This window comes from Cutaneotrichosporon cavernicola (genome assembly GCF_030864355.1).
Source record: "Cutaneotrichosporon cavernicola HIS019 DNA, chromosome: 1".
Taxonomy (NCBI): Eukaryota; Fungi; Basidiomycota; class Tremellomycetes; order Trichosporonales; family Trichosporonaceae; genus Cutaneotrichosporon; species Cutaneotrichosporon cavernicola.
The window spans coordinates 75,963-99,556 of record NC_083393.1 but is presented as its reverse complement, the minus strand read 5'-3'; the positions used below and the strand labels follow the sequence as shown (position 1 = coordinate 99,556).

The 23,594-nt window shown below is 58.9% G+C and overlaps 7 protein-coding genes across 7 annotated transcripts; 3 read left to right on the top strand and 4 right to left on the bottom strand.

Annotated features, from left to right (window-relative positions):
• Positions 1-406: 406 nt before the first annotated feature.
• On the bottom strand, positions 407-1,965 carry MVD1 (uncharacterized protein; the record flags this gene model as incomplete). Its single annotated transcript, XM_060600122.1, has 3 exons — positions 407-1,309; positions 1,448-1,691; positions 1,916-1,965. 3 exons carry the CDS (start codon positions 1,963-1,965, stop codon positions 407-409), a joined length of 1,197 nt encoding a protein of 398 aa, XP_060452590.1.
• Positions 1,966-4,764: 2,799 nt separating this feature from the next.
• Positions 4,765-7,438, top strand: CcaverHIS019_0100410 (uncharacterized protein; the record flags this gene model as incomplete). The annotated part of the gene is made up of 4 exons (XM_060600011.1): positions 4,765-4,969; positions 5,002-5,644; positions 5,679-6,254; positions 6,289-7,438. 4 exons carry the CDS (start codon positions 4,765-4,767, stop codon positions 7,436-7,438), a joined length of 2,574 nt encoding a protein of 857 aa, XP_060452589.1.
• A 128-nt stretch (positions 7,439-7,566) lies between these two features.
• Positions 7,567-8,969, bottom strand: fsf1 (uncharacterized protein; the record flags this gene model as incomplete). The annotated part of the gene is made up of 5 exons (XM_060599900.1): positions 7,567-7,807; positions 7,880-8,411; positions 8,466-8,645; positions 8,872-8,901; positions 8,942-8,969. 5 exons carry the CDS (start codon positions 8,967-8,969, stop codon positions 7,567-7,569), a joined length of 1,011 nt encoding a protein of 336 aa, XP_060452588.1.
• A 417-nt stretch (positions 8,970-9,386) lies between these two features.
• Positions 9,387-13,202, bottom strand: LOS1 (uncharacterized protein; the record flags this gene model as incomplete). The annotated part of the gene is made up of 8 exons (XM_060599788.1): positions 9,387-10,130; positions 10,167-10,319; positions 10,357-11,643; positions 11,681-12,126; positions 12,164-12,556; positions 12,622-12,725; positions 12,774-12,907; positions 13,053-13,202. The coding sequence occupies 8 exons, from the start codon at positions 13,200-13,202 to the stop codon at positions 9,387-9,389; spliced, it is 3,411 nt and encodes a 1,136-aa protein (XP_060452587.1).
• A 504-nt stretch (positions 13,203-13,706) lies between these two features.
• Positions 13,707-15,325, top strand: TMS1 (uncharacterized protein; the record flags this gene model as incomplete). Its single annotated transcript, XM_060599677.1, has 4 exons — positions 13,707-13,791; positions 13,824-13,897; positions 13,933-14,168; positions 14,203-15,325. The coding sequence occupies 4 exons, from the start codon at positions 13,707-13,709 to the stop codon at positions 15,323-15,325; spliced, it is 1,518 nt and encodes a 505-aa protein (XP_060452586.1).
• Positions 15,326-15,428: 103 nt separating this feature from the next.
• Positions 15,429-18,052, bottom strand: CcaverHIS019_0100370 (uncharacterized protein; the record flags this gene model as incomplete). The annotated part of the gene is made up of 7 exons (XM_060599566.1): positions 15,429-15,476; positions 15,516-16,821; positions 16,858-17,286; positions 17,325-17,596; positions 17,627-17,710; positions 17,750-17,832; positions 17,866-18,052. 7 exons carry the CDS (start codon positions 18,050-18,052, stop codon positions 15,429-15,431), a joined length of 2,409 nt encoding a protein of 802 aa, XP_060452585.1.
• A 306-nt stretch (positions 18,053-18,358) lies between these two features.
• On the top strand, positions 18,359-23,536 carry CcaverHIS019_0100360 (uncharacterized protein; the record flags this gene model as incomplete). The annotated part of the gene is made up of 3 exons (XM_060599455.1): positions 18,359-18,363; positions 18,501-18,538; positions 18,594-23,536. 3 exons carry the CDS (start codon positions 18,359-18,361, stop codon positions 23,534-23,536), a joined length of 4,986 nt encoding a protein of 1,661 aa, XP_060452584.1.
• Positions 23,537-23,594: the final 58 nt, after the last annotated feature.

The following is a 23,594-nucleotide window of genomic DNA, read 5'->3' as shown; positions in this document are numbered from 1 at the left end:
GACCGCCGAGCTGGAGCGGCGTACGCGCCTGCCGAGTCGGAACAGCTCGTGCCGTGACGACGTCGACTGTATGGCAGCCTCGGAAGCCGACGCCAATTCGGGTTTGTCGCACCGTGTCCGCGCCGTGCGACTTGAGACGGGTGACAATGTGAAACAAGCTTCCAAGTGTTAGTGCCAAGCGCCATGGCAGCGTGCGCTTGGCCGTCAGAGACTCACCTGACCGCGTAACGGGAGTCACGCGCGACTCCAGCTGGACAAGTACTACGGATGCGCATGTGTCACCACCCACTGATCGCTCCCGTACGCTTCGCCAAGCTTGTCATGCTCGACATGACGCGCTCGCGCTACTCGACACACCGACGGACACTATGCATGATGTAGCAGGCTGTAAGATTAATTAAGATGTTTACGCGAGGGTCTTGGGGATGCCCTCGGTGTTGAGGAGCGACTCCTTGTCGTCGAGGCGGCGCGGCCCATCACCGACCTGGGTGTGGATGAGCTGCTTGACCGCACCCTTCTCCCATCCACCATTGACGACCTTGTCATCAAACCCAGCGGGCAGAGTAGCAGTGGTACCCATCTGGAAGGGGTCGGCAAACGCGTTCGCCTGCGGGAAGTACTTGTTGACGGCGGCAATCACCACAGGCATGTTGGCCGCAGGCGCGTAGAGGACGGCGTTGGGTCCAGCGTCGAAAGTGTACGCGGCAACGAGGCCGTTACCGTTGGCCTCAGAGGCGCGGTTGAGCTCCTGCACGAGGGCGATGATGGCGCGCGACGTGTCGTTCAGGTAGAAGATGGGGGGCGCAGTGTCGAGGCAGACGGCGTGGAACTGGTTGCTGTCGGCCATGGTGATGCGGCCAAACTCGTCAAAGTCGCGGGCTTCGATCGCGGTGGAAATGTCAACCATGCGCTGCGGGACAACACGCAGACGCTCCTGGAGAAGAGGCGACGTCTCGACCGTAGCCTGCATGCCCGAAGTCGAGGATGTGCCCTTCTTAGCATCCGAGACGACGCAGATCAAGGCCTGGAGGTCGGGCCAGTGCTCGCGGGGAGCGACTTCCTCGGCCAGACTGTCCGAACCGTCCTTGGCGTGACCCTCGCGCCATGCCACAAAGCCGCCAAAGAGGGAGCGGCACGCCGAGCCCGATCCCTGGCGGGCGATGCGCGAGAGCTCACTCCGAGACTGGGGAAGCTCGTAGAGCGCAGCAAGGGAGGCGACGAGGGCAGCAAGACCCGAGGCTGACGAGGCGAGACCGGCAGCGGTGGGGAAGTTGTTGTAGGACGCGATGTGGAGCTTGAGGTCGCCGATCTGGGGTTAGCAGAGTTGGTGGGGCAGGGTTGGCGGGTCGTGGAGTCATTGCGCATGGCACGAGCGGAACGGGCGCTGCTGACGTGACGCGTTGCACACCCGCACCCAGCTACGTTCTCCAGATCTGTCGCAGCTCACTTTGGGAAGGCTGTCCTGCTTGCTCTCCTCCTCGAGACGCCAGGCGCGCAGCTCCTTGATGCAGGTGTGGAGACGGCCACCCTCCTTGATCGCTTCTTCCTCGCCGTTGAGCCAGAGGCGGTCCTTAGCAAAGCTCGCATCGGCGCGCGACGTCGTCGTGCTGCGCAGGTGGTCCTGGTCCAGCGTGACCGACAGCGACGAGTTGGTCGGGAGGATAAGCTTGGTGTCGCGCTTGCCCCAGTACCTGGTGTAAGCGGGAGACTTTACAGTGGGGTCAGAAGGGATAGAGCTGAACGGAGAAGACGGTGATCGCCATCTCCAGTCTCTGAAACCGGGGCAGCAGTGACTATGAGCTTCAATTCAGCTAGTTGAATCTGCGGCCGAGCCGTTCAACTAGTGGAATCCTCGGCCACGTTCGTTCCCGTCCCCAACTCGACCCCGGAGCTTGGCGCTCCGCACGAGGCTCACTTGATGACGGCAATGTTGACGGGCGCGGAGGCGGTAGCTTCGTAGACCATTTTTGGTGGACGTGTGGGGAGGAGAGTTAGGAGGACAAGTGGGGAGGAGATGAGTAAAGTGCAAGATGGATCGAGGTAAAAGCGCGTCAATCGGTCGTGTCGTCCCATGTCAGGCACCAACTCTGCTCTTCAGCCATGTCACGTGGTATGACTTTGTTTTCATCGAGCTGGCCAGCTTGACTCCTTTTTAAACGCGTCAACAAGACCTGGAATTGGGTTGCAGCTTCATCTTCATCGGCATCACCGAGAATGAGCGAGTGTGCGCAATCACTGCGATCACCTGTCATCAACCGAATGGCTTTTGACTCTAAACATGAAGATATCTGCTGACACGCCCATCTGCGCTTGGACCATGGCGCCCAACTCGTCCCATCCCACCGAGCGGCCCAACTACAAGAGCCATGAATGGGCGCAGTTGTCCTCCAACCCACATCTGAATCACATGTCCTGTTCACACAACAACAACAAGTTTCATTCTGAAGTCTCAAGTTGGTTCTGCAAAGTATTATAGCTGTGATCGGCCAGGTTCAGGGACGGTGCCCGAAGGACGCGGTAGAGACTGCCGTTCACCAGTACCAGAACAGATCAACAGTTGGATTGCGAATCTGCGGATGTTGCAGAGGAATGCCCTGCTTTCCTAGGCGTGGTTTGCGCTCGGTGTCTTGGCAGATATTGAACAGCGATGCGGGGAGCCGGATCATCTGCGGTACTGGGTTACTTGGTCCTCGTGGGGTTGTGGGCCGCTCTATGCTTGTCTCTTCTCTTGGATCCATGTTGCATCACCGGCCGCCGACTTTATGGGGCCTACGCAGCTGCGCCACCAGCCATAGTCGACCCCGCTCTCCAATTCCAGTCCCGCACCGTTCCGCCTCATGGCTGCTGAGCTCGAGGTATTGCTGCATGTACCCGAGTTGCGTCTTGCCCACTTTTTCGGGGAATGGGAGGTTAATAACGTCCAAGCATCCTGACTGATCAGCGCCAACGCAGACGCAATGCTCTGGCATGCTGGTAAACATTTCTGTCCTCGATCCACTCAAAAGCCGTGGCATCCATTTCGGTCCGTTGAACATCAGCTCTGATCCTTTATTCGCGGCCGGAGTGTAGGCGTCGACAACCGACGAAGCCTGTTAAGGCACCGACGCGATGTCGAGAAGACGGGACGCGACTGTGGCGCAGGTAAAGAATAGTGCGAGCCACTCACCAGACATGTTTCGAGTTGAACAGGTGGTGGCTTGGGAGCGAAAGCTTCTTGAGTTGTAGATCCTCACCTCTGACCGACTAATGTGCCACTACCACTGGGCCTCAGACGCCACACGTTTCATTGGCAAGATCACGTCACGTCAGGTGGGTTGCCTTAAGTTCGGCGTTCCTCTTGCGTTCCTCTTGCGTTCCTCTTCCACGCCTCCTCACGCTCATCACGCTCAGGTTAATGGGGTCCCCACTTATCCCACCTAAATAAATGTTCATGGCCTCGGCCAATGGCTGATGCCCGTCGCCTGGTCACTGACATCTCACTCGACGCCGCTGGGCGGCCGGTATTTCCATCATTCTCAACGCAAGGTACGGAGATCCCAACGAAAAGGCCGCCGAGAATGCCAGAACATGCATGACTGGTTGGCACACTTATCGCAAGCTCCGAGGTTGCAGACAGGGGCTGGCCACTTGCGTGACGAGCTAGTCTACATCCTGAGGAATGGGGGACCCATGAGGACCCTCAGGTAATAAATATAGGAACAGTAGGAATGTTGCAGCCCACCCTCGATGACCCTCTGTCACCCTCGGTGGCCCTCGACGACGGCCTGAACTTGTCGTTGGTTCGGCATGTCACTGTTGCAGTTGTTCGCATGGGGGTAGGGGCGAGGACAGAAGGACCAAGGGCTGCCAAGCATACACCCCTCCCCACAAGGTCTCGACAATGAGCACGTCAGAAGACCAAAGGCGCAAGAAGCACGGGCGGATGGCTTGAACATTATTACTTGGACTGGCCAGCGCGAGTGGTCACTAGTAGATTCCACGCATCCCGAAGGTGTACCGAGCTCTGTGCTTGGGCCTGGTGAGGCGGTGGGTGTGAGAGAGAGAGGTGTTTTGCTTCGGTGTTCTTCTCTTCTAAAGCTCATAGCGTCAGGGATATTCGTTAGCTACGTACTCTTTCTCGCACGCTGTTGATGCCCGAAAGCGGTCTCGAATCCCACCTCTTACTCATCTGGTGGGCACGGATGAACTCTATGATTCCCAGTTAAGCGGCAACAGAGGTATCAGAAGCGTCAGAGGCGCTATGTGTGATGCCATGACCCCAGTTTTGTCTCCACATGCCCGCCACAGGTCGTGGGGAGTGCGCCACCTTGCGTGTGAGAGAGAGGGCAGAAGGGGTGTATATACCGCACCATTAGGTCGAGGACACTTGGGCACAAGTGTTGAATGGATGGGATCTTTATGTTAACTTGTTGGGTTCAAGTAAAGGGTAAGACTATCAGCACGGTCGTACGCCAAAGCGCCACTACGCCACTTCTTCCTGCTTTTCTCCCAGCAACCAGAATCCACCACACGATCTTTTTGTGCGTTTGCCGCATATCTGCGCTCGGTCTCAACAACGTTGTCACTGTCATTGTCACTATTGTTGAGGTTGTAGTCGCTATCATTGTCTTTACCCACTCCCCACCCAAAATCCAACCGACGCGCGGCGAATTGGCCACTCTTGGTGTATTTGGGTGAGGTTGAGCAACCTCCACTCTAACTGTCCACTTGTCACTTTCTCCATCTACAACGCCGTTTCCTTCCTTTTCTTTGTCCAACATGACCATGGACGACCTCGTCGCCGCACGATACTCGCACATTCCAGACCGTGGCAAGTATGCCTCCCTCTCCCCCGTCCGCCGCGAACTCAAGCATGTCTTGGACGCACCCCCGACAGCCCTCCACCCACTCGAGCGAAAGGGTTACCTGGAGGCGATTCTAAGCGACCTCGACCCAAACGGTGGCGCGTGGATAACCTGGCCAGAAGATGGTGCGCCCTCTCACTCACATACGCTGATGCAGTCCATCTCCTCGCTCTCAATGCCGTCAAGGTGCTCGGCCGCAACCCCGTCGGAAGCAAGGAAGTACTTATTCAGCCAGACAACCTCGCGACGCTCGTGTTCCACACGTCCCTCCCAGCCGAGCTGCCGGGTGTGACACCACTGAGCCCGGTGGCAAGTTCCGCCGCCAGCAGCCACAGCCATAGCAACTCGTTCGGCATCAGCACCCATGTACCGGTCAGCTCTCGCTCGGTCCAGGCCGGTCGCGCAGTTCCACCGCCTCCGACTAGTCGGCCAGCACTGGAGGCATTGCGGGCGCTCGCAAACTCGCTTACACTCCACCCGCCGGCGCGCACCCGTGTCGCTCGCTTCGGCGTGGGTGAGGCTGTTGCCCGAGCCCTCCATGGCCAAATCCAGCCTGACCGCCTCTTCCTTCTATGCCGCGTTGCCTTCCTCGTCACCGTCAGTGGCCCGGGCGCAGACTCGGCAGTCAGATCAATGGTGGAGGATGAAGGTGTTGTTGACCGCCTCGTTTACCACCTGAACAACACGCCGCCCATCGAGGCCAACTACGACAACGTCACCGAACTACTCAAGCTCATCACTAATGTGCTCAGTCACTATCCGCGAGGTCCCCGCGGCAACCTGGACCCTCAACTGGTACCGTGAGTACTTCTTGTGCCTGTTACTAACGCCAAGGCTGCACTACCCTGTCCTTGCATGCATGTACCAGCTCGAGATGCGCGATTTGCGGCCTCCACTCAGCACAGCGCTTAGCGCCCTTGTCTACATCCCATTCGATTCGTCAAACCTCTCCACATGGTACTCCGTACCGGGTGCTCACCCGGCATCGGGAGGAGTCGGGCTTGCACCTTATCGTACCAACTCGTCGAGACCAAGCACAGCCAGCAGCAGCTCGGGGAGTAGCGGTGGGCCTGATGAGAAGAAGAAGAGGGGGCTGTTCGGCAGGAAGCGGCGCGAGTCGGGCACCTCGAAGCCCAAGGAGCAACTTACTGTACCAGAGAGGAGAGAATCTGGATCTTCGCTCGGCGCCGAGGACGCGCCCAGATACATGGACATTGGCAAGCTGCCTCGCCGCATCATTGACTGCCTGACCGCATTTATCGACGTACACCTCCCAGGCAACGCCCAACCAGCGGCAGACTTGCAGCTGGACGACGCTCTTGCGCCTGTGCTCATGCTCGCGACACACGCATCTTCCGGTTCGGAAGAGATGCGCCACTACTTCCGCGGCTCGCTTCTGCCACCTGACCTGTGAGCTCGTCCGGCCTTATTCAGCTGACATCAGTGACCGCTCTCCAGCAGCTGGGCCACTCGAGTCTCGCCCAGGACTACTAGGCACACTACTCCGCTTACTTGACAGTACGTCGCACGTCCAGTCGCGCGACACGTCCGGCGAGTTCCTTTTCGCCGTGGCTGGTCTCGAGCCTGCCAAGCTCTGTGATGACGTCGGCTACGGCAATGTCGCCGGCTTCCTCTTCCGCAAGGGCGTCAGTGGGCCGCCGAAGGCACATCTCGCCGCCCTCGACGACGCGGGAGAAGGTGTCCTCCCGGTTGGGGATATGCCTCCTCCGCCCCAGAATGGTGCGAGCAGGTCGGCTGCACACAATGCAGCTCATCCCTTCGCGGCGGGTGGTGGAGCTAGGCGACCAAGCTACGGTCATCAAGTTCCCTCCCGTTCAGCACCGAGCCCATCCATGCAGCAACAGCGATCCGCACCTTTGACTCACCCACCGCGTGGACCCACTCCACACCATCCACGGCCGCCTCCGCAGATGCCCCAGATCCCCATGCCGCGCGGCACGCTGTCGAAGGAGCCATCTCTGACGGGCCATCCCCGTGACCAACCCCGACCGTCCTCCCACCGTAGCAGCTCACACACATCGCACAGCCATTCATCTCCGCAGCTGGCCCCCAATGCACGCCAGCTCCCTTCCCAGTCGCCGACGCAGCTCACCTACTCCCAGCCGCTGTACAACCAGCCGCTGCCCGTGCCGTCCAGATCATCGCCGCCCTCTGGCCCACCTCCGATGGCACCACCACCTCTGCCACCGCACGATCATCACCCATTCCCTACTGGCCCACTTGCACCGCAGTTGGACCGTAACATCATCACGGGCCTGCACCGTGAGGCCGACGGTCCATCACCATTCGCAGGATTGAGCGAGGCTGAGCGCGACCGTGAGGCCGACAAGATGTACCACCTCTTCCAGCGGCTCGAGGCCAACCCCATCCTCAAGGCGGGCGCGCCGACGTCGGATGGCGGCCACCGCTCACTTCGGGACGAGATGGCGCATCGCGTTGCGGCCGGCGACGCTGACGCGTGGGAGCGTGCCGATGCTGAGCGAGAGCGTCGTGTCCGCCTCGCTGAGGAGGAGGCGGACGAGCGCGAGGCCCTGGCTGAGATGGCGCGTTACCGCCAGCGGGTGGGGCACTAGACGAGAGCGATTAGCAGGGCGGGCGATGAGTATGATTTTCCATCAGTTGTTAGCATATGTCTATATCTTTTATCTTGGGATGAAAGTCTATCCATGTAGGTGTCCATGCATCTATTAAGCTTGCTCCCTTAGAGACCCTTGTTGAAGTAGATCTTGCCAGGGACGTCGTGGAAGCGCTGCTCGAGCTTGGGTCCGGTCGTGCTGGCGCGCTGGGGAAAGTAGGCAATGGCAGGGGGCAGGAAGAGGCCGAGACACAGCCCAATGAGGGTGAGCTGGGTGAGCGAGGCAGCCGTCTTGCCGCGCGGTCCGGAGAAAACGCCACGGCGCTCGAGAAGCGTCATGACGACCGGTGGGATGATGAGGGTTGGCCTGGTGTCAATAGTATGGACGAGGGCCGGGGACGGGATACGGGATAGGGTATGCGGATTCTAGCAAACTCACATGTTGGTGAGGACACGGCTAGCGGCGCTCTGCATGACAGCCATCTGTCCTGCCTTTGCCGACAGTCCGAGATCCTTCTTCTCCTCTTCATCATCCTTCTTCTCAAGCTGGTAAACGTCCACGCCATCCCGCATCTCTTTCCAACGAATACACGAGATGTTAACGACTCCCGCCGACGCGACGGCCACGAACGGCACGAGGCGGCCGAGCAACGCCTTGGTCCCTGCCGCGAGAGGGAGGCGCGGCACGACGCGGGTAAGGCCCACAGCGAGGAGGACCGAGGTGGCCGTAGCGGCGACGTAGGCGGTGCCAAGTTCGGTGGGGGTCATTTCGATCGACTTGTTGGCGTTGGCGTGGTTGACAGCCACGTTGAGGGTTTGGTTAGCCCATTGCCAGAAGATGACGGCTGGGAGGGACGGGTTGGGCATGAGCATGCCAGCACAGATCAGGAGGTTGGTCGGGACAAAGGCCGACATGCGGAAGGGGAGGGTGACGGGCTTGCCGGTGTCGGGGTGGATTGACGAGTTGACCACTGAGGTTAGAGGTGAAGGGCTGAGAGAAAAAGGAGCAACAACTAAGAACTCACGCTGCTTGGCATTGTCGTAGACCTCCTTTGTCGCCGCGTCGACAAAGTATCCCTGCTTGCCAGCGGCCTTGATCTGGCCGTCATAGTATGCCACATCCTTGACTGCCCGGTCGAGCTGGGCAGAGGAGGCGAGGAGAGTGAGCGGCGACGTCGTGCTGTAGAAGTAGGAGAGGCGGCCACCTGCGGTCAGCGGACGAGAAGAGCGGACATGACGACTTTAGATTGTCGGCGAGCTCAACACTATCGGTGGGTTCAACTCGAGGGGTGCGGAATTTGACAAGAGATAAGAAATGCTGCGCCAGGCCATATGTCACACCGACGCGTGATGACTCTTCCTCTCGGCGCCCTTGGGCATTGTCGGTGACCCCCGACAGGCCGTTGTTCCGCTCAGAGAAGGTGCACTCACCGTACGTAGACAGGTCGTACTTGGGCTTCGCTAAGGTCAGCTGCGCGTTTGTACACCTTAATCTACTCACAAATGTCGTACAGCTGCTTGTCTGCCATTTTGAAGAGTGGTGAGTTGTAGCTGAGAAGAGATAACGAGGAGAAGAGACAACAAACAACAGGAGGGTTCCGAAATTCGAATCGACTCCCTCGTTGTCAACAGTTTCAGCCGGGGTAATCTCGGTTAATCCCGGCAAAGATCCAGCCGGAGATAGCAATAGTCTGTGGGCGGATCATCAACCAACACGACACTGACACGCCTCCAACACGCTGGCCTCACTTGGCAAAGCTTGCAACGTGAAGCAGGGAATTACGCAATGCATGATGGTGTCAACGAATGCTGCAACTATAAACACGCAGCGCCTAATGTGAATGCGATGAGACAGTTGATTGATGATGATGATGATGCTACTCGTGGCCGACAATGCCGGGCTTGTTATGCGAGTGATTGTAATGATGGCAGATAGGCAGGGGACGTTACGAGCGCATCGCCTTGATAAACTCGGCGTACGTCTTGCGGAAGTCCTTGGCTGGCTGCGTGCGAAGGCGCTCAATAAACTGCTGTGCCATGGGCGCAGGGCAGCCAATCTTGGGAAGCATGTCGCCAATCAAGAAGTCGATGCCCTCCTGACCGCGCGCCGTCGCAACGTTGCGCAGCACACCCGCCATCTCGTAGAGCACGGGAAGGCCTTGCTTGACGTTGAACGCGGGGTCCGCAGAGACCGTGAAGACGGTTGGAACGAGGCGCTGGTAGATGAAGTTCTCATAACCAGGCAGAGCCATGGCAGCGCGCTCTTCCTTGGAGATGGCATGTTGGTTCGAGGGCGCAGCCAAGCCTGCGGCCACCTTCAGGCTCTGCACCGACATGGCTGAGTCACTAAAGACAGACGGCTTGGATACCGCGTCCGCTGATGTGGCCCACGCGATGACCGACTTGCTGAAGAACGCGAACGCCAGGCGCTGCGACATCATGTCCGAGCTGTCGGTGCTCATGTCCATGAGTGACTGAATCACGTTCTCGAACTCGGGCTTGTTGCGGCCAGAGATGAACACGCCCTCGAGGTTGGCGTTCATGAGCGCAGTGAAGAACGCCAGGTACGCTTCCTGCAGACGACGATGGGTCACCGCCTCGTCCGTGCCCGTGATCTCCTTCTTCAGGATGGCGAAGATGCTGGATAATAAGGGGAGAAGAAGCATGTCCATCGTCTCAAAGGTGTTTCTCTGATGTCAGCTGACGGTCCTCGCGGGTTTGCTCACCTTGAGACGATGCATGAGGAGGGAGAGGAAAGTGAGGAAGTCGACAAGCTCAGCCGGCTCGAACTCGGTGACGACCGAGTTGACGAATCTCGGAACAAGCTCCGCGACGCTAGAGCCAATGGCGTTCACGAACTGTGAGAACGCGAAACGCCCCTGCGACGTTAGTAATGGCATCGCGGGAGTCACTCACAGAGTCACGGACGACACGCTGGGTCTTCATGACCTCGAGAGCCTCGAGAAGCGCCTCAGTCATCTGCTTGAACGGCTGCCGGTACGGCTGTGCCTCAAGCTGGTCGTCGGACACGGACGGGAAGCCCTTGGCGAAGTGGCCCAGCGCCATGAGGTGGTGGTGGACGTGAAGGACAGCCATCTGGTCCTGCGGCCTGCGCTTGTACTGCTCAAGACCGGCGCCGACACCCGCCATAAGAGGACCAGCGATCGCAGCGAGGAAAGACATCTGGCTCTGAGCGTCCGACTTGGTCAGATACACGAGCATTCCCGAAGCTTCGAAGAGATGGAGCTGGTCCTGGAAGTAGTTCTTGCCCGTGGTCGCCTTGAGGAGCGGGTCATCGTCAGGAGTGTCTGCCTGAGGAAGCTTGGGGTGAATCTCCAGCATCTCTCTCAGGCTGTCTAGGATGATTGGGATCATGGCCTTGTCCATCTCGATCTTGCACTCCTTGATGAAGCGCGCGAGGAGGTAGAACGATCTGCGGCGCACACCCTCGTCGTCGTTGCGAATGCCGCGCGTGTCGAGGAGGGCCTCGAACATGGGCTGGATCGCGCCCTTCTTGACCTTCCAGAAATCAACATAGCGAACCGCGATCTCGAAGTACATGAGGGGGACACTCGGGTGGGGGTACGAAGCGAGACCTGAGGACATGCTGAGAGTGAGGAGGCGACCAAGTGGAGTGAGAGGGTACTGTTCGTAGTCGATCTTGGTGCTCGAGTCGAGAATCGCGATGTCAGGCGCGGCACCGCCAGTGGGGGTTGACTGGCCGGAGGAACCAATCATCTTGACTGGGGTCTTTGACAAGAGTTCGGGAGGGAGCTCGTAAAAAGCCGCACGCGAGTTGGTCTTGGCAATCTCCCCGAACGTGAAGATAAGGAAGGCGGCAAGCTCGGCTTGCTGCCAGGTCACCGCAGAAGGACCCTGGTTCGCGAGTCGCTCGAGGGTGTTGATGACAATGCTCGCGACAACCTCAGCGTGGAGCGTCCTGTCGATCGAGGCGATGTGGTCGATGACGCTGCGGAAGCTCTTGCGCATGGCGCAGAAGGCCTCCACACCCTCGTCAGCGTCGGCCTGGTCCTGGACTGCCTCCCACTCAACGTCCTCCGGCCACTCGAGCTGGCGGACGACCACCTCGAGGACCGAGAGAAGGAACTCGCGCTTGCCCGGAGGGAGTGGAACGGGGGGAGGAGGAGGCGCCATGGTGCGGCCGTTGGAAGGCGCAGCGGGCGGCTTGACGTACTTCTTGAACTGCGATGTCAACGAAGGCCTCACCAAGGCGACTTACGGTACGCAACAAGTCTGAAACAAAGGGTGACACGGCCGTAGGAACCTCCGGATGTCTGTCGCTGAGGAAGCGAAGAATGAGAGGAATGGAAGCAGAGAGCATGGCGTCCGCTTCATTGCGCACTTGCTCGGGGGCATTGTCCTGCTCGGTGAGCTTGATAAGCTCAGTGCCGTAGACCTGAAGCACGCCAGCGAGCGAGGCACGGAAGAGCACCATCTCGTGATCCTCCTTGGAGCGCGTCTGCGATTCCAAGGGATCCAACACGGAAAGAATGTTGAGGACCTTGAGGACCTGCAGCTTCTCTGACGGATCCCTCATGCCCTTGGCGGTGAAGGTTTTGAGGATGCTGGCGGCCAGAGTCCGAAGCGATGTAATGTCCTGCTGTAGAACCTGGTGGTAGAAGCCGAGCGTCTCGGGTGTGAGTACGACTGCAAGGTCGACCCAGGCTGACGTTAGCGACCAACACAAGCTCGCAGAACTCACGGGTCCACGCGCCGAGAGCCTTCAGCCCGAGCTGCGTCACCTCAAGCCACTGCTTGTTGCCGCTTCCGCACATCTCGAGGCCCTTGTTGGTCAAGGTGAGGAGGCTCTTGACAACGAGCTGTTCATCACCACTGGTGCGGATGACGTCCCGAATCACGCCGTCGCGCTGCTGGCGGCTGCCCGAGTGAGGGCGGGCAGTGCGCATTACAGTGTCGTGGATCTCCAACGCGATCTCGATGAGGAGATGAACGGCTAGCAAGGAGGGGCTGAGGCTCTTGCTAGAGTTGGAGGGAACGAGGAGGTCGACGAAGGGGTGAAGGAAGGTCGGGATGGTGTTGGGGTAGGCATTGAGGAAGAGGTGGGCAATGGTGAAGGAGAGCTTGTTCCGGAGGACTGTGCGGATCGTCAGCCCTAGCCTCGTTGCCACGGCCATTGCTTCGGTGTGACCTATTACTCACACGATTGGCCACCTTCACACGAGCCCTCGACGTACTCGGTGCGCACAAAGTCGACGATCGCGTCATACATGGCCTTCTGCGACTGCGCGGACATAGCTTCTGGCCTTCAAGTCAGTACGAAGGGTCCAAATCGCCCCGTTCAATTCACTCACTTGCGGATCATGGTGGCGTCGACAATCTGCTCGCAGAACATTCGCATGCTGGGGTCGAGCTTCTCCTTGCCGTCCGACCCGATCGCACCCGCGCTTGCCGCGCCTGCTCCCTGGAGATACAAGGACAAGCAGTCCTGTGGTGTCAGCACTCGTCGCTGTGTGAACAGAGAGCTGCGCTGCCGACATGTGTGAGGTCGCGTGCGCACCGAGGAAGGTGTGCTCTCAGCTCGCACAGCAGTGACTCTCTTCCTTCGCGCAACCGCAGAGCTCGAGACTCACCTGCCACGTCTCATCGCATCTCTCCTTGACTTTCTGGAGGTAGTCGAGGGCCTGCTGCTTGAGTGAGGGATCGATAGATGGGTCGGTGGCCGCTGCGATCTGGATCGCTTGGGGAATATCGGTGAGGTGAGGAGACTGCTGCTGGGCCATGGCTAACAGTGTTTGGAGCGCGGTACGCCTGTTTTAGGGGATGCTCGTGCCCGTTGTCGAGCACGGCAAGGTGTTTTGGGATGGATTAAAGGTAAGGTGAGAGATGAGGATCGAGTGGCGAGTGTGTTGAAGAGAAGGTGGATGATGTTAGAATCCAACTCGTCAAATGTACTTTCAGCTGTTACCAGGTCAGTCGAAAAGCTCGAGCCAGGGCACAGCCAGGGTAGACCAGACCGACCATGCGCGCATAGGCCATGTCAGTTCTAACTAGACTTAGGGACGGATCCAGAAGCTATTAGGGTGAATAGAAGGTTGGACATACCTCACCATAGAAGAGCCCCCATTTTCCACATCATTTGATAACACCACGTGTTGTGATGTGATTCATACGGATGCAAGTATCGCCTTCCTCCACACCGCCTTACGCCCATCGGCCATCAGCGCACCACTTCGTCTCAATTCGCCACCTTTTCTCTCAATCTTGGTACGCAACCACAACTCATCATGGGCGCTCTCTTGTCCATCCCCGTCTTCGCCGGGATCGGCTCGCTCGGCACCACACTCTGCTCCACATGCGCAGTCTTCATGGGTGCGTTAAACCCCAGTGGCGACTAACACTAGGCGGCACAGCTGCGTCGGCGTTCTGCAAGTCGTGCAACTGCAACTCGTCCATCGCGACGCGTGTAGGCTATGGTGTGAGCTCGTCTTCAAGGTGCTGAGCTCACAACAGATCATTTTTGCCATCGCGAGTATGCTGGCGTACATATCGCGAACAGACATGGGTATCAAATGGTTGGAACGAATCTCGTGGGATTGGATCAAGATGGACTGCAGCGGCGGCAAGTGCTACGGGCTCCTCGCTGTTCACCGCTTCGAGTTTGCCCTCACGCTCTTCCACTTGATCCTTAGCGCGCTGCTCATCGGTGTGCGGTCCACCAAGAGCAAGCGCTCGGCGATCCAGAACGGGTGCGTTATGGGGCAGGTGACTCACTGACGCCAGGTGGTGGGGCCTCAAGCTCATGACGTACTTCCTTCTGTGCTTCATTGCGTTCCTCATCCCCAACGAGTTCTTCATGTTCTACGGCTCGTACATTGTCCCTATCGGCGCATGTGTGTTCATCCTCATCGGACTGGTCCTTCTCGTCGACTTTGCGCACACCTGGTCCGAGACGTGCCTCGACAATTGGGAGCGGACCGACTCGAATCTGTGGCAATTCATCCTCGTCGGCTCGACGTTTGGCCTGTACATCGCGACGATCGCTGTGACCGTCGTGCTTTACGTGTTCTTCTCGGGCTCGGGGTGCGGCCTCAACACGTTCTTTGTCACCGCCAATCTCTTCCTGTGCATCATCGTCACCATCCTCGCCATCTCTGGTCCAGTGCAAGAGGCCAACCCCAAGTCTGGCCTCACGCAGGCAGCCATGGTGGCCGCGTACTGCACGTACCTGACCTCGTCGGCGGTCGTCAACCACACAGACGACGGACACTGCAACCCTCTCCAGAAGGCGACGAGCGGAACCAAGACGACGACGGTTGTCCTTGGCGCGCTGTTTACCTTCATCGCCATTGCATACTCGACGACGCGTGCTGCTACGCAGTCCAAGGCGCTCGTCGGCAAGGGCCACCGTGCGGGTGTGATCCAGCTCCCCGAGGGCGAGGAGGACGGTGAGGTGAGACTGATCACCTCGCAGCCAAAGGGCCGCCGCGACGAGATGCGATACCAGGCCATTCTGGCCGCCGTCAACGCTGGCTCGCTCCCCGCATCAGTTCTCGACGAACCCGAGGACGATGATGAGGAGATTGAGGCCGCCATGGGTGAGGAACGTGACGACGAGCGCTCTGGCACCAAGTACAACTATTCGTGGTTCCACATCATCTTTGCCATCGCGTCCATGTACGTCGCGGGCCTCCTCACGGACTGGGCTGTCATCTCGACCTCTCCTGTCGATCACCCAGTCGACCAGGGCACAGTCCTCATGATCCGCGCCGAGCCAGACGTGTACATTGGCCGGTCCGAAGCGACCATGTGGATGCGCGTCGTCAGCAGCTGGCTCTGCTACGTGGTGTACGTCTGGAGCCTCGTCGCGCCACTTGTCATGCCTGACCGCTTCGGTAGTGACTGATCACACATACCCCATAAGCTCTAGAAGTGTATCATGCAACGACGTTGTGCTGGCTATGTCAACAGTGTGGCTAAAGTACAATGTGTGGATTATGAGTGCTGTATTACTTCTCGTACCGCGCGGTCATTTCGGCGAGGCGGCGCTCAAGGTTCTGATGTCAACTCAGATCCATCTACCGTAGGTGACTCACGTCTACTCCATTCACCAGAGACTTGTGCCAAGCCTCAAGAGCAGCGAGTCGGGACCCGTCTCCAACCCGCCCCGGATCGCACGGGGGAATGTAGACGTCAACTGCAGTGGCGGCTCTAGGCAGCTTGTTGGGGTCCGCACCTAGCACGCCGTACTTGTATTTGGGCTGTTGGACTGGGCGAGGAGGAGGTTGCGGGGTCTTCAGTGCTGGCTTCCGGTTCTCCTGGATAGACAATAATGGTTCGCGTGGAGCTCCAGTCCCTGGCTCTGTTGCGAGCGAAGGCGGCTTTTGATGCCCCGCATTTTCACCCAGCTGCGAAAGCGAGGACGACCGGTGGCGCTCACCCGGTCGGCTGATATTCTCGCGGATAGATAGGGAAAACAGGGGCTTGTCAGCCTCAGCAGCGGCGGTAAGCTTGGCGAGGAAGGCTGAGTCGCGGAGCCTCCACGAACCGCTCCGTGATGATGGAAGGCTGCCGTCCAAGCTGGTCCGGGTTGCTCCGCTTCCCTGTCTACTGTGTCCTGACGCGCGAGACGATGGGCGTGAGGGCAGGTCTGTGCGCGACGATGTGCGCGAGAGCTGGCGGGGAACTGGTACTCCTGCTTTGGAGGTGAAGGTCGCGTTTAGGGTGGTGGTCTCGCGACTCATTGGAGTCGGAGTGGGCGGCTGCTGCTTGCGCCACAGGGTTGGGGAGGTGATGGAGGAGACGGTGGAAGCTGAGCCGGGGATATGCCGAGTCGATGCGAGCTTCTTCTTCGCGCTGGCCTCGACGCATCGCAGCAGCTGAGCAAACGCTTGTCTCTCCGCAACGTCGCGTGTGCGAGGTAACGAACGGGGAGCGCTGCGAGGGGCAGTGGGCGGTGTATCGTACAAGCCGCTGCGGATAGGGGTGAACATGTGCGTCGCTGGTGGAGCGGACGACTGTCTGGGTCCAGACACTCTAGAGGCAGGCGAAATGGTGATGAACGGCTTCTCTGGCCCGAAGTACTCGGCGTGAGGCGCCCACGACCAGCCAACCCACCGAGACCACGTCGACTCGGGCACGACCATCGACATGGACATTGAATTGGACATGGTAGTCAGCCCTGGTGACGAGTTGAAGAAATGGTCAAAGGTCCGCTCCGTGATCTCGTCGTACTCGTGCACGAAAGACTCGGCTAGGGTGCCGAGGTCGATTGGCGCCAGCGTTACACTCTTTGGAGGAGGGCCTGGCTTCCTTGTCCAGTCGACTCCGTTGAAGAACGAATGGCGCTTGATCTCACCAACGTCGGTTGTCCCGAGGCGGACGTCGTTCAGACACAGGAGCCTGTGGTCAGTCTTCTCCACGAGCGTAACGACTAACCCTGACAACAGACTCTTGAACTGCGGAGGGAGATCCTCAGGCAGACGCAGGTCGCAACGCATGATCCGGTCGTAGGTTGGCCCGATTGTTGGCGCCCAGAATGGGGCTCGTCCAACCGCCATCTCGTAAAGAGTTGCGCCGAGCGACCACCAATCGACATCGGGCCCGTAGCCTGGAGCAGTGAGGTCCGACTGGCGGACAGTGCGATCTCCTTCCTCCTCCGAGTCCGAGTGCACCGACTGGGCGGCCTCCACCATTGCGTTCTCCGCGATGCGCAGGACCTCGGGGGCGATGTAGTCGGGTGTACCGACGGGTAACATGCAATGGCGGCGGGCCACCTTCCCCTGGCTCAGCGGCGCGGCCGAGCCGAAGTCGGTAAGCCACAGCCGCCCGTCAGGGAGAAGAAGGAAGTTGTGAGGCTTGATGTCGCTGATGTCAGAGCTACACAATTACACATGTAAGCTCACCGGTGCGCATATCCCATGCCATGGATCCACGAGATGGCGTCGACCATCTGTCTTGCCCACCATCGTATCTCAGTCTCTTCCATTCGGCCTGTGTCTAACCCAGGTGCCGGCAGCAGCTCGCAGAGACGATCCCAGATGGAGCCGCATGGAGCATACTGGGTGACGAGGTGGAGTGCGTTTGGCGACTGGAAAGATGTGAAGAGGGCGGGGGCGGGAGAAGGCTTCTCTGCTGCGAGCATATGGACATGACGCTCGAAAGGAAGGCCGAGGTTCTGGGTAAGAGACATCGAGGAGCGACTTACCACGCCGGCACGGGCAGCCATGTGCTTCTCAATCGATTTGAGTGCATATACTTGTCCGTTGAGCTTGCAGCGCACAGCGTCGACCTTGCGTCAGGTGTCCCTTTCCTTGTCTGCCAAGCTTACCACTCCGAACTGTCCTTCTCCAATGCGGCCTAAAACCTCAAAGTCGTTCTTCTTCAGCCGCAAACTGTCCACGTTGTGCAATACTAAATCAGCGTACCTCCGGTGGGGAAACGCACTGTCATTGTCCTGAGGTTTGGTCCGTCGTGCGCTCACCGACCAGCCCCTCAACAAAAGAGCGTCCAATTTGCATCCCGCCTCGTTGCTCTGTCCAGGCACAGAAAAGCAATCTGGTGGTGGGGGATCTTGGCGGTCGAGGAGTGCGGACAGGAGGAGGTGACGATGTAGGTAGCTTGGTGGGGACATTGTTGTTTTGATGGTAGGGTATAAGTGTTTAGGGTAGTTGTTGTTGATGTTGAGAGTAAGTTGCAATGATCGGGTGGAGCCGAAAGGTACATGGGGTCTCATTTGGTCAGGTACTAGAAGACAAAACATTCGCGTCTTCTAATATTCTAATGTCCAAGATGATTATAACGGAACCAAATGGTTGATTTGTTAGTGCGGATAATAGAGCAATGACGTCAATTACCATGAGGGTAATATCGGATCCGAAGGGTTCGTCCTAACTTTGTACCACCTTTGGACCTCGTGCGGAGCAACCCAACGAAGACCATGCGGTGCATCATTTACTTTAACTCGTTCATCTTAAATAATCGTTGGCGCCACTCGACTCGATCCCATGGACGTCTGGGAACAGACTGCCCATCCCACCCATCTCGTCCAACTACGGGGAGTCATAAGCTCATCTTGACAGCTTTGAAGGGCACTCGAGTGACAACCTCGGCGACACAGGTAGGCTTACCTCGCGGACCCCACCTCCCCATACCTATTCCTCCACTGACATTAGTCATGGCAGCCGTCATCGTCCTCGCCGCGACGGCGCTCATTCCGCTCGTCTCGGTCGTGTCGTTCTCGCTCTACCTCTCGTCGCACCCCGCGTCGCCGATCCCCTTGGTCTTCAGACGCCGACAGGTCCAGCTGCCGGTGATCGCTGATGAGGGGCTGGCGCCGATGCGCGATGCGTTCGAGATTGAGAACCCGGTCGTGTGCGTGGACGGCGAGCCCGTCCGCCCCGAGCAGTTCTGGAGGAGACAGTTTCAGCTCAAGGTTGCCCTCTTCGCCACCTACCTTCTCCCCTTGGCCGCCAACATTGCGCTCATGGTACTGACGATCCTCTCATCCGAAGGACTGGAGGAACACGTGCGTGTACGTATGCTGCTCCTTCCCACCTTCCTTGCGCCGGCCCACCTCGCGACGCTCATCATGACAATGTGGTTCTTCGGCCAGCACGAGACTAGCACACATTGGGCCACCACGATCCACCTGGCCGCAAACATGTTAACCCAATTCATGGTCGTCGGGTTCCTCGCTATTGTTCCGTCTACTCCGATGCCCACAAAGCCCATCAGCGTTGCATCGTTCGCCGTCCATCCGCCAGTCAGCCTCATCTCGACCCTAACTTCGGTCCTACCACTGCTGCAGTTTATCCCGTTGTTCATTGTGCTCAACATCCGCCGTGGCCCGCAAATGTACATTCCCATCAAGGAACTGTTGCCGGCCAAGATCTTCGAGGCCATCCCTCCAGACCACCCCTGCCTCAACCCCGACATCCCCAACGTGACCGACGAAGTGGCTGTCACGATCCCCGAGTGGATGCTGTTCTCGTACAGCGCCGTCCTCATCGAGCGCTCCAAGCTCAATGACTCGATTGATGTCTGGGATCTCCCCATGTTACAGGCCGACCAGCGAGCGCTCCCCAACTATATCAAGTTCAAGGCCGCGTATGGCAAACGCTCGTACCGTCTGGGCAAGTGGGAGGGCTACAACCTCCTCTGGACACTCGCCAAGGTCAACAAGTGGCTGCTCATCGCCCAGGCCAGTCTAGCAGCGGTCACTGGCGTCCTCTACTATAGTCCGCATCTGCTCCTTAACTTCTTCCTGACCTACCTCGAGAACGACCCGAGCCGGAAGAACCCTGCGTGGGGTTGGGTGTTCGCCCTTGGCATCCTCGTGTCCAACCTCTTCGTCTACCTGATTGCCGGCATCATCTATTCAATCGCGTCCGTCAACCTCCGGGTCCGCTTCCGTCTGCAGCTCAACTCGATTCTGTTTTCCAAGACGCTCCGGAAGAAGGACATTGCTGCCGTGGGCGACGACACTGGCAAGTCGACCGACAAGGACAAGAAGAGCAAGCACGACAAGGCGAAGAAGAATGACAAGAGCGACGAAGATGATGAGGGGATGTCATCCAAGTCACAGATCATGACGCTCTTCACCGTAGACGTCGACCGCATCGGCGATTTCGTCTTCCACACTTTCACCCTCGTCGACGGGCCTATCGAAATCGTTGTCGCGTCATTCTTCTTACTTAACCTCTTGGGTTCGTCGGCGCTCATCGGACTTCTCACCACCTTGCTGTGTCTGCCCCTCAGTCACTTCGCGTCCAAGGTTGTCGTCAGGTCGCAGGAAGGGCTCATGAAGGCGCGCGACCAGCGCACGGCCCTCATGAACGAGGTGCTGCAGGGGATCCGCATGCTCAAGTTCATGGCGTGGGAGCGGCCGTTCGAGGCGCGCGTCAACAAGATCCGCCGCGAGGAACTTGCTTGGCAGCGCCGGAACTTCCAGATCGAGTTTGCCTTCGACGTACTCTGGGCATTCACGCCGATTCTTGTCACCATCGTCTCGTTCATCCACTACACTGTCATCCGTGGCGAGAGGCTCACTCCGGCCATCGCATTCACCTCGATCGCTGTCTTTGACGAGCTCCGCTTCGCCCTCAATGCGCTCCCCGAGACGTTCATCGAGTCGTTGCAGGGCTTCGTCTCGTGCCGCCGCGTCGAAAGGTACATGTCTCTCGCTGAGGTCAACCCTGTGACCGACTTTGACGGGGGCGACATTGTCCTCACTAACGCAACATTCACATGGCCCACGGACGACTCGGCGAGTGGGCCAAAGTCAACCGCGCCGACGCCACGCCCCGCATTCTCGCTGGCCGGCCTCACCCTCCGCTTTCCCAAGTGTAAACTATCGCTCATCTGCGGCCGCCTCGGCTCGGGCAAGTCGCTCCTCCTCAATGGCCTCCTCGGCGAGGCCGACCTCGTAGCCGGCCAGGCGCGCGTTCCCCGCTCCCAGCCTGATACGATGAGTGTAAGCAACGGCGGCAAGCTGATCCTCGATGCGGACTGGCTTCTCCCCGGCATGGTCGGATACGTACCGCAACAGGCGTGGCTGCAGAACGCAAGCATCAAGGAGAACATTATCTTCTCAGCCCCATGGAACCGCGAGCGCTACGACGCCGTGATCATCGCGTGCTCGCTCACGAACGACCTCGAGATCCTCGAGGATGGCGACGAGACGGAAATTGGCGAGAAGGGCGTCAACCTTTCCGGAGGGCAGAAGGCGCGTGTTTCGCTCGCACGCGCGATCTACTCGCGGGCCAGCACACTATACCTGGACGATGTTCTCTCCGCTGTCGACGCGCATACTGCCCACGCCATCATGGAGAACTGTATCCGCGGCCCGCTCACTGCGGGGCGCACTGTCCTGCTCGTCTCGCACCACACGGCGCTCGTTTCGCCCTCAGCCGCGTTCATCGTTGCGCTCGACAATGGTGACGTCAAGTTTGCTGGCACACGCCAGGACTTTGTCAACGGAGGGCTGATGAAGGAGCTCGAGGCCGAGGACCCCGAGTCGCAGCCGACGGCAGGCGAGGTCGCTGAAGAGAAGACAGTCGAGGAGAACATATCCGACGCAAAGAAGCCGACGCATAAGCTGCTGGAAATTATTAGCGGCGAGCTGTCCGTTACCGGCTCCGAAACCGGTTCTGAGACCAGCACAATCGCACCCACTGACGAGGGCACGACGCTCGACGCGTCCAGCGACAGGTTGATCACGCAGAAGGCACCTCGCAAGCTTATCGAGGACGAGAAGCGCGTGCGCGGCCGCATCGCATGGTCGGTGTGGGAGAAATACTTCTCTGCGCTGGGCGGACCCATCTGGTGGACCGTTTTCATTGTCGCCACCATCGTCTCGACGATCGTGCCAATCTTCGAGCGTGGCTGGGTGTCGTACTGGTCTGACGACGACGGCAAGCGGCCACAGCACAGCTCAACGTTCTACGTCAGCGGCTACGCGGCGATCACGATTACGGGCTGCTTCCTCACCAACCTCCCCTACGCGGTAGTGTACGTAGGAAACCTTCGCGCGAGCAGCATCTTGCACGCGGGCATGCTCAAGGCTGTGCTCTTTGCGCCCCTGCGCTTTCACGACACGACGAACCGTGGCCGCCTTCTCAACCGCTTCGGTAAGGACATTGAAGGCCTGGATTCAAAGCTGGCCAACAACTTTGGCCGCACGATACAGTACGGCCTCAAGGTCGTGTGCACGGTTACGGTGATCACGTACACAGGCGGGTGGCGATTTGTCGTCGCGCTCTGCCTCGTCACGGTGCTCTACTACAACGCTGGCTCGGTGTATGGACAGGCGTCGCGCGACATGCGCCGCCTCGACTCGGTGACTCGCTCTCCAGTCTACTCCCTTTTCGGGGAGACCGTCTCGGGTGTCGGGGTCATCCGCGCGTTCGGCGCATCCACAGTCGCACTGGCAGAGATGATGAAGCTCAGCGACACAAACACTCTCTGTTTCGCGTGGATGTGGACAGTAAACCGCTGGCTCTCCAGCCGTTTTAATGTCCTCAGCTCGATCATGGTCGGCGTGACAGCCATGGCGATGCTCATGGCTGGTGCGAGCGCAAGCGTTGCGGGCTTCTCGCTCGCGTTCGCCGGCACGATCATGCACGACCTCATCTTCGTGATCCGCCGATTCGTCCAGCTCGAACAAAGCATGGTCGCACTCGAGCGTATCAAGGAGTACACCGATGTGGTGCAAGAGGCGCCAGAGTTCGTCGAGCCACGGCCACCCGCCTCGTGGCCAGCTGACGGCGCGATCGAAGTCGACAACCTTGTGATCCGGTATGCGCCCAACCTTCCCGACGTCCTGCATGGAATCAGCTTCAGTGTTGCACCACGTGAGAAGATCGGCATTGTCGGCGCGACAGGCTGCGGGAAGAGCACGCTTGCTCTGAGCTTCTTCCGCTTCGTCGAGGCGACAAGTGGGAAGATTGTTATCGACGGGGTGGATATCGCCAAGATCGGCATCACGGACCTGCGCTCGCGCATCATGATCATCCCACAGGATCCCACGATTCTCAGCGGCACACTTCGGAGTACGCTCGACGTCTTCGACGAGTACGATGACAGCGAGATCTACGAGGCACTCCGCCGCGTGCACCTCATCAAGGCGGGTGAGGAGGTCGACCGCGCCGAGGCCGCAGGCTCGGACGAGGAGACGGCTGTGGCTCGCAACGCCAACGTCTTCACCGACCTTTCGTACCCCGTCACTGAGGGTGGCGACAACTTCAGCAGCGGAGAAAAGCAGCTGATCTGCATGGCGCGGGCGATCCTGCGCCGCAACAAGGTGCTGCTCATGGACGAGGCGACGGCAAGCATCGACTACGAGACAGACGAGCTGATTAGCACAACGATCCGTGCAGAGTTCTCGGACAGCACGATTATCACGATCGCGCATCGGATTCACACCATCATCGACTTTGACAAGGTGCTGGTCATGCACCGCGGCACGATCGCCGAGTATGCGAGTCCCGCCGAGCTTCTGCGGGACACCAAGAGTCGGTTCTATGCCCTCTGCCGCGCGACTGGACGGAACGAGTTCAGACATCTCCGTGAGGCGGCGTTGGCGGCTGAGCAGCGGCGCGCACAGGAGACTTTGTAGAGATCTAGAATGGGTTATTTTTCTATGTAACTCGGACATGGCAAGCTGATGATGCGTG